The 9,635-nt window shown below is 41.3% G+C and overlaps 1 protein-coding gene across 2 annotated transcripts in view; it reads right to left on the reverse strand.

The window, feature by feature from the left end:
• The window catches only part of LOC108629587 (uncharacterized), a 54,904-nt gene that overhangs the window by 4,480 nt on the left and 40,789 nt on the right, over positions 1-9,635 (reverse strand). For both annotated transcript variants that reach the window (XM_026817426.1, XM_018032353.2), the window contains exon 2: positions 1,608-1,854. In XM_026817426.1, coding sequence (XP_026673227.1) covers positions 1,608-1,854 — 247 coding nt within the window. The remainder of the gene's footprint in view (positions 1-1,607; positions 1,855-9,635) is intronic.

A 9,635-nucleotide genomic window follows, 5' to 3' on the forward strand; every position in this document is an offset into this window, starting at 1 on the left:
CTTCCTATCCGTGAGGAGACACTATGTGTTTAGGATTTGGAAATGAATTTTGAAGGATCCTTGTGTAGTCTCTGTCTTAGAACTTGACCGATACTTGAACGTGTTCGGTTTTCATAACCGTAACCGACGAAGCCGTGATCCGATTCTGGTGGCTGCGACGCCTGACCGATAATCGCGTCAGATATTTCGGAATCCATTAAGATCATTATCGGGAGCACCTTATAATTTTAATTGCCCACCACCAATTCTCGCTTTGTTCCCAGCTTCGATAATTACCTCAGCGAGAAGTCTCCTTTTCTCTTTGACTAATTCAGATATTCAGATATAAATTATGACATCCTCACCTTTCAACCGATTATTCATTTATCATTATTAAGGAAGTATGGGCTATATATTTAAACAATCCTAGCATGTTGAATTTGTTATTATAGATTCCTATTACTATTAAAAATAAATGCATAAAATCCGAAGTTTAATTACTGCTCGTTTCTTCTGTCGATTATGGAAGATATTATTTGATAGTTTCCATTGGAATTTTCGTTCCAAAGCGTAAGATCGGATCAGGAAGGGAAAAAGTTTGTGGAGGATAGAAACTGTTTGTTGAAAGTCTGTCACCGAGTAACGATAGGCCGTATCTTTAATTTGGTCTTCGGTTTAGAACGGTTTCTGCTCGATCGGAGAGCGAGACTTGCTCGTTCCTTGAAATTCGCCGGCTTACGATAATCGTCTTTTGAAAGAAGTTCGAGCCCCGGTGCCGTTCCGCGTTATCGAGCTGTTCGTTATTATCTATCGAAGAGGAAACTTCTCTCGAGCAGGAACTACCACCAGCTTTTTTATATATTTTCTCCCCCTCCCGCTGTGTTACGTCGCCGATCCACGGGGAAATTATTCTTCCGTTTTATGCGTCACGAATGCCTCAGTGAGCTATTCCCGCGGACCGGGTAAATTTATCGCGGCACGTACAGTCTTTGTCACGAAACGCGTTTAACCGTATCCATGTGCTACACAAAATCCATAAGCCGAGTGCGTGCCTCGCTTTTTTACAAAGACAATTATTCCAGGATTATTATTCATTTCCAAATGATGGACGTTCCATTGATATTCATTTTATCTCGACACATTATTTCGAGGCTTTCGAGACTTTAAAAGATAACAGCTATACTTCAGCCCCTAATCGAAGTATACGGACTGTACAGCTAGTAACAACGAAATTGAGCCAGCTATGTGCATGTGTTAGTTTCCCTTAGGGGGGCACAATTCAAAACGAGTAATAAGTATACATCTTATTTTTTCGATGCTTGATCTGACATCGGTACTGTTGGATTTTATTATAATTTTGACGCGTCAAAATAAAAAGAATTTTAATGTAGGTGCTGGTAATGTGCGTACGTTAACATTATTTTTATTTTGACGCATCAAAATTATGTTAAAATCCAACAATATCAATGCGAGATCGAGCATCGAAAAAATAAGATGTTGACTTATTACTCGTTTTAAATTTTGTCCTCCTAGAGGAGACTAACACATAGCTGGCTCAGTTTCACTATTACTAGCTGTATATGGGCTAGTCTGTATTTAAATACCCTGGAGAGGATTTAAAGAATTACCGTTCTGAATGGAGTTGGAGAGCCAGTATCCGGGCTTCCTGTAGATGTCCGGTATCCGGAAATTGTACTCAAGGTTGCCCGCTTCCTCGGTCCATAGCAGCCTCAGCGAGGAGAAGAACTTGGACGAGTTCTCGACCGCTCTCAGCATCACGATCGGGCAAGAGTCGACCACGTACATACCGCTGACCGGTTTCAATGGGTCGACTTTGTGCTCGAGCACCTCCACCACGTACCACTTGCCCATTATCTGAAATCAATACCAACGCAAATGGATTTATTACGTTCGCGTGTTAACGCAAACGAGCACTAACGCGTTCTGATCGGCAAAGCCGGTTCCGACGCAAAGCCTCGGGCTAGATTTAGGAAACGCTGTACCCCTCGGCTGCCTACTCGCCGTTGCCCGTTTCGATCCACGGAATTCCCGAAGATTACACCTGTTTCAATTTGCTCCAAAGGGATGCCGAAGGATTTGCCAGTTCCCTTCGTACAAACCTTTTTGTAAAACAGCCCGGATTTCAATCGATAAACCGCGGGTTTTAATTCGTACACCTCTTAAGAATACCAAAAGCTGAGTGAACATTAAAATGTTTAAACGATCAGAGAAATTCGTATTTAAAACGTTTCATTTTGTATAAAAATTACCGATTGGAAATGTAATTAACCATCTGAATAAATGGTGAAAAAAAAAAGAAGGAAATGAAGTGCGATCACGATATCTGGAATCGATTCGACGGGAGAGAAAATTCCGCGAGGTTTGAATGAAACGGCGCTATGATTGGAATACTCGATTCCATACCGGCGTGGCGGTCGCTTCATTCATTAAAACGAGGCTCGGTGACGCCGCGGCGCCGAACCGACGCTCCAACTTGCCGGGAATCGCGGTAAATGAGATTCCACGGCTCGGCTAGCGTTCGCAAGACTTTTAATTACTCCCGCGGGCCAGGCTTTGTCTGTTTCGCCTGCTGATTATGCATGTCACCGCGGCGTGAAACCGACACTAGGATCTGTCGTCGAAAGTCGATCGTAACGATTCCGGACGGCATCGCCGGGTTCAGAGGATTCATCCAGGCTCGAAACATTTGACAATGTTTATTCGAAATTACATTGGCAGAAATAATAATTCAGTGACCGCGAGAGCCAGTTAAAACCGGAATGTTTGCTACAAACGCGACTTTAATTGTTATTAATCGAAATACTTTGGCTGGAAATATACGAAAATCGAGAAACGATTGTTTTATACGCGACAAAGGGATGTTTAATTTTATTCCGTTTTGCTCGGTCCGTTTCGCAAACAGAAGTGGAAACAAATTTCGCTGGGGAGCAACTCGATTCGAACCGATCAATATTATTTCTCGACGCTTAATCACTGCCGGATGGTCGGCCGTAATAAATTGCCTCTAATTTGGTTTAAGCTCCGGCCAGAATTATCTGTAGCTAGGCCAAAGTCGGTGGATTATCTCGCCGACCGAACGATCTTCCGCAGTTCCCAGCGATATACCCCGTTTTCCTTTGCGGCATTTCCATCTGCGAATCGCCATTAATCGTTCGCGATTGTTCAAAGGGAGCTCTCGCTCCGATCTCTTTCTTTTTCCCTCCGTATAATCGCATCGGGGACGATCAACCGGATTATCACTGCACTTCCCCAAGTTAGCAATTTTTAAAGAGATTGATTCGAGTCCGCGGATGAAATTAATTTTGGCAAGGAATATTAGGAAGCATTCTTTAGCAGTGAGTCTATAAGACGTTATTAAGACTGGACGGTCAGAGAGAAATATCATTTTTAATTATTATTGTAAAGCCAGACAAAAGTATATTTAAAAGTCCATTTATATCGAGGAATAAAAGTCGTAGTAGTATAAGTCAAGTTTTAAAATGGCTGATATTAATTTATTAATATTCTCAAAGTAGAAAATATAACAGTAATTAAATTGGTAATGAATTGACCTAATATGTCTATTCTTAGGTATGGGCTTTATTTCTATTGTCCTAAACAACTTCTATGATTAAATAAGTAAATCCTTAGTAAGTCAGGTTAGCAAAAAATGAAGAATACCAAACAGGGGGATGAGTTTAAAAAAAATGAGATCAGATTGAAAAGTTTTAATTCTTGACATAACGAATTTAAAAACGTTTTGATAGAATTAAAAAAAATTGTACATATGATGTATGTATTTATTTAATTTTTCAATTAAATAAGAAAAGTGTTTTTTTTTTTTTTTTTTAATATAAATTCTACTTATAAATCCTATATCAATTCTTCCTCGTATTTAAATGACCATTTATTACGTGTCCTTTGAGTAACTCTGATTGGAAAACGCAAGCGGCTTATTAAACGAAGCCATTCGCGTTAATGGGACTGGGGAGCCGTTAGTAAAGACCACTCGCGGTAAATGCGGCTCGACACTTTTATGGACCTCCGATTTCACCCGGTTTAATATGTTTTTAAATCGAGCGTGATACATATTCACTGGTTTAGAAGCGAAATCCCCGATAAGCCGGTCGTATTAATTTTAATCGACGACAGGTCCGCGCCGTCTTGCGCTTTTTGACGAAATTAATTTCAAACATCGTCGATAAATTAAAACCGATTCATTAAAAATCCGACTCGTAAATCCCCCGTAGAAACGGATAACGCGAGACCGACGTAATTACGCGCGCAGCTTCCAAAACCGAGAGATTCATTTTAAAACCAGGCGCTTTTTCTAAATGCAAACTACCAAGTCGACGATCCAATATTCCGATGAATCCAATTCGCTAGCCAATATTTTTATAGAAAATCATTTTATTAGACTTAAACCACGTTAGTATTAATAAACTTATTTTTAGAATATAGAAACGTTTGAAATATCAAACGTGCAATTCCTGTGTTACTCTAAGCATCGATCCAAGATTCACTTGCGAATTAAAATATTTCTCAAGCTACTGACGATCAATAAATATTAAAAACAGCGGAATCTTGAAAATCGGTTTAACCGAATTTTCCTTCAGTTCCACATAAGAGCGACACTCCCCGACTGGAGCGCGTGCCGGAGATCGTCGGTGAAAAACGACGCGGCGTGAATAAAGGACCACGAAATAATTAAAATAACAAATGTCGGGGACCGGTGGATTCAAGCGTGAAAACGGTCGACACGGGAGAACCCGCGAACACATGGCCGACGATTTATTAAACTGACGCGACATCGCGGCCTGATGCTGCGCCATTCGTTTCGGCCCGGACCCGGAATTGCCACGAAAAACGTACTTTAAACCGGAGTTCATAGCCGGCTGTAATTGCATTACGCCGGTTTTATGAAACCGTGACTGAACATTTTCGAGAGGCCAGGAGGCCCTTCGCCGTCGCGGTATTTCCCAACAACCGCGACGACGCGTATTCATTTTTCAACGATAATTGCCCGCTATCTCGTGCGCTACGAGCTTATATTAAGGCGGGTATCTGTTTCTATCGCAGTGCGTCACACGACCGTCGCGCATCCATTATAAGCTACCGGACGTTGCATATCATTTTAAAATATACATAAAACTATGAATAAAAAATTATCAGCTTTTGATTAGTTTTATTCGTTCGGCATGGAATTTATAATTTCTGTAGATTCCATTGTCATGCAAATGTATAAAGTCCTTAGTGCATTAATTAAGTTTCAAAGCTCTCACGAGGACTAATAATCTTAGAATTGAGTCGCGTAGAATAGATACTGAGAAAATAAATGATGAGAACTGGATTATTAAAATTATTATTATTAAAAACGACATGAATCTGACAGACGAATTATTTTCGGTCGGATCGTGATTAAATGGCGGGTCGTGAGGGCACGGTTCACCTGACGTGAAAATTAATCAGGCTAATTCGACTTGGTATCAATTTAATATGATTCTGGCTAGGCAAACCAGCGGAAACGCGTACCGGTTTTGTTTGGCTGGATCGCCGCCGCCGCCGCCGCCGCCGCGGGCCGGCATCGTTCGCGGGACACATGTAATTGCGCGTTTGAACCGTCGGATTAATCAAATCTGGCTCGCAGTCACGTTTCGATATTTTCCGACCGATTAGACGCTATCAATTGGCCCACTCGCGATCTGCCCGCGCCGTGCCCACGGCAAATTTTAATTGCCCGTTAACTCGTCTACCCACCCACGATTGACGACTCCCGACAGATATCTTTTTATTATTTCCACATGTCCTCTAACATATTTCCAATCGAAGCAAAATACCATTTAAAATAACCACATCAACAATTTCTGAAATTAATGTTGCCAAAAGATTAAACCTCAAAGCTTGCATGAAATCAAAGAGGAAGTCAACGAACCAAATTCTGTCCTCAAATTTTATAGAAAAGAATAAATTATAATCTATAGACTTAAAATTGAACGAATTACTATTAGCCATCAACAAAGGAAGACACAAATTATGTTAAAATTTTAACAACTGCTGAAATAAGCTTTGGCAAGAAATTAAATCTCAGAGCTTGCATGAGATCAAAAAGGAAGTCAACGAACCAAATTCTGTTCTCAAATTTAATACGAAAGGACAATTTGTAATCAATAGACTTAGAATATTAGCAGAAAGGAAGACTGAAATGCATATCCTGCAAGCAGAACACGTTGAACATATTCACTGAATGCAATTGAGAGACATCAGTTGAACATCTCCAGCTCTATCAGAGATTTATTGCAGCCTGAAGAAGATATCAGAAGTTCCCCAAAGCAATTAACCTACTTCATCTAACACTAAGAAATAATCGATCCATACTACATGGAATAATAGTGATTAGAGTGAATTGATTGATTAAGTCATAATATAGAGTTATACATAGTAAATAATAAAATTGAAAAGAGCAATATATTTGGAAATTGCATTTTCAATACGGAACCAAATGTTCCTTTTAATAAAATATTTTTATTTTCCATTTCGCGTGTTGTTGACAAAGATAAAATATTTGACGTTAATAAAATATTTTTATTTCCCTCGTGGCGCCTCGCTACTACGATTCGCTTAAAGCGTGTCATCGAAATTTATCATTTGAATGGTTGCCGGCAATCTGATGGGCGAGGATTCTTGTCTGATATCCATACATCCCGGGTAGAAAGTTCGCCACTGCTATTCAATGCGGGGGAGAGATCAGTTGTCTGAACGTGAACTAGTGCCCGCCCCTGCGTGCGCAAGAACAGTCCTTTATTTATGCTAATTAATGCCAGCCGATTTGCATACGCGCGGAATCTCGCACACGGTTTTCCGCAAACAGCGATAGAATCTGAGAAAGGCGAGCGGGGCAGAGATGGAAACTGGAATTGCCGCCTCGCCTTCGGGATCTGATATTAAAACCATACGTGGGAGAGACCGCGCGAGACCACATTTCCCCGTGTTTTGTTATTGTTAACGTGGACGGCGAATAAATTATACCTCTGGCGATCTCACTGGAAAATCTCGGATGAAAAGCCCGCGTTTAAACGGGAAATTCGAGCGCTTCGCTGAATATTGGAACGACAGCGTTCGTAAAAAATTTCATTGATTTTTATAAATCGAAAGACGACTTTTGATAAGAAAATTGATGTTCGAGAGACGAAATCTAGCATTATTTTTTAAAGCACCTGTTTGTCTAACTTTCCTTTGGGTTTCAGAGAAAAGGAAGAAGAGCTTTCGTAAATATAATAATGGCATTCGCGATCTTTGTGGTCTCGAAATTACATCCGTTCCCCGGAGGAGAAAGACATATAATTTCTTTGCATGCGTAGAACCTCCCTCAGCGTTGCAATTTTTATTCGGTTGTTTCTGAGGAGAGAGACAAAGCCGTCTCGCATAATCCGTAACGCGACGGTTTAAGTAGCTCCGCTCTCCCGTGTTCCGTGCGTGCACCGTGAAAAGGACAGGGGAGCCCGCCGCCGGTGGAAGGAAAAGTAGAGCTTATAGAAAGGAATCAGTGGAGGGTTAAACGAGCGACCGACACCCGGTTGCTGTTTTTAAGCGCTGACCATACAAGTCCATAAAATGCACTCCACCGGCAACATATTGAGGCAATATCGGTGAAATTTCACACGACCTGAGCAGAAGTCGTTACCCACTCTGGCTCTCACTTGGTAATATTATCAGACAACGTGCCACACGGCCGCCCATGAAATGCTAAAAATATCTTCGCCCCCGGTACGCTCCAAATGAAATCTCGTCGTTAATATTAAAGAATCCAGATTGCAAAATCTCATACCATCGCCAACTTCCCCTTACGAATTCAAGACTGTCCATTCATTCTACTGTTTATCTCCGTTCATTATTAGACTACGGATTTTATGTATTCATAGAAAATGTAGGGGAGGCATGCATTTTTAACATGTAAGAATTGTACATCAATTTGTATTCTGAACAAATTTAGTTTGCATAAAAATTCACAAGCTGTTCGTTATATTATTCAGAATGAGAACTTATTGCTAATAGCAATTAAAACACACGTTATTAGCGAACGACGTGCGATAACCAGGATTAAACGTGCACTTGAACTTTCAACTTCCTTCGCAACGCGAGTTTCTTCCAAGTTCTCAAGAGCTTATTAACATCGCCCTTCTGTTTTTTCATACTTTACATTCACCGTACTTAAACGTCTCTTTAAGTACAAAGCTTTTAAAAAAGCTGAGAACATTTTCAAGATTATTATTAGATTCGTGCATATGAAATGCCTTAACACTAGAAAGACTGACTGCTTTTGGGCAATATAGGTATAACACATATATATATACCGGAAATGGAGGAGAGGGAAGGTAACTACAATTATTAATAAACGCATTTATATGTTGTACAAAAAGTCACAAAATTCTAAGAAATTGTGTCATTATATACATAATTGTTTTTCTAATTGAAATTAAAAAGCAGTCAAAATGACTTCCTTGGGCAATCTAGTGTTAAGAAAAAGAGCTGTACTCGATCCGAATTGAATCTTAAAAATTCTTCTGTATAAAATCTGGAATCGATTGACAAGAAAACGTTAGGTTTATCATGAAAAATAGGTAAAAGGGAGACAGTGGACTGTCAGCTTAACCGGACAATCCAATCAGCGTGTTCAGCCTGCGAGGAGGCCCCGTCTGGGGAGTAGAAACACGGTTGACGGATTGCGATCGTACAACTTCGGGAACTCTTATAGCTGGTCACGGACACGGGGAACGCGTGTACACCCCTGGTTCCACCGAACGCGGAAGCCATAAATGCGTAAAACTTCATCGCCCTTTCGTTTCTGGCCAGACGGACTCTTCGACGACAACAGGTCTCTCCATACAAGAGTTCTTTTACCCTTTGCTTTCGTGCACCGATACACCTTCTATCGAATAGAAATCCTACTGGGATCCATGTTACTTTCCAAGGGGTAGAGATGCAAGGAAGAGTCGGCAGATTTGAATGAACGAGCGAAAAAAGCAGATGGGAGTTTCACTGAAATTGGAAGATCGCATCTATCGATGTTAGAGAGGCGAAATTCCTGTTTGACGAGAGTTCGTTCGTTCGATTATTTTCGCGGGCCAAAGAGAAAGAGGGCCGAGCCGGAAATGTTTAATCTTCTTAGTTCGGGAGCCGAGCAAGATACTCGTCTGATCGACGAATAGAATCGAGCGACACTAGATATTGCGAAACTTCGGCTCCGACGCCTTCCGAAATGCCTTTGGACGAAAGAGAATTCTAGCCTGAATCGACGAGGGACTAAGTACTCTCTGGCGTTACACGAACTTGCGCAATTAAGAGCCGCGTTTCCGGAGTCTACGTGCTCTGAGCATCGAAATTTCGTCGTTTCGATTCGTTCGCATATCTCGTGACGGTGTTGAACGCGCGCCGTTTCCCGGCACGGGGAGGTGGCGAAAGAAAAAGGAAAACCCGCAATCGTTCTCGGCCGGAAGCCTCGTTGATTGAATTGCCGGCCGGCCAGGACGGTAGCCAAGTCGCGATTAATGGAACAGAACTACAGCGACGGCACTTCGCTTTCGAGACAAACGACCGCCGACTTGCTGCTTGCTAAAACTCAATACTGGTTAGAAAGCTGCGATTCTAACGTGTTTATT

The sequence above is a fragment of the Ceratina calcarata genome, unplaced genomic scaffold, assembly GCF_001652005.2.
Source record: "Ceratina calcarata isolate Rehan_Ccalc_2016 unplaced genomic scaffold, ASM165200v1 scaffold578.2, whole genome shotgun sequence".
Lineage (NCBI taxonomy): Eukaryota > Metazoa > Arthropoda > Insecta > Hymenoptera > Apidae > Ceratina > Ceratina calcarata.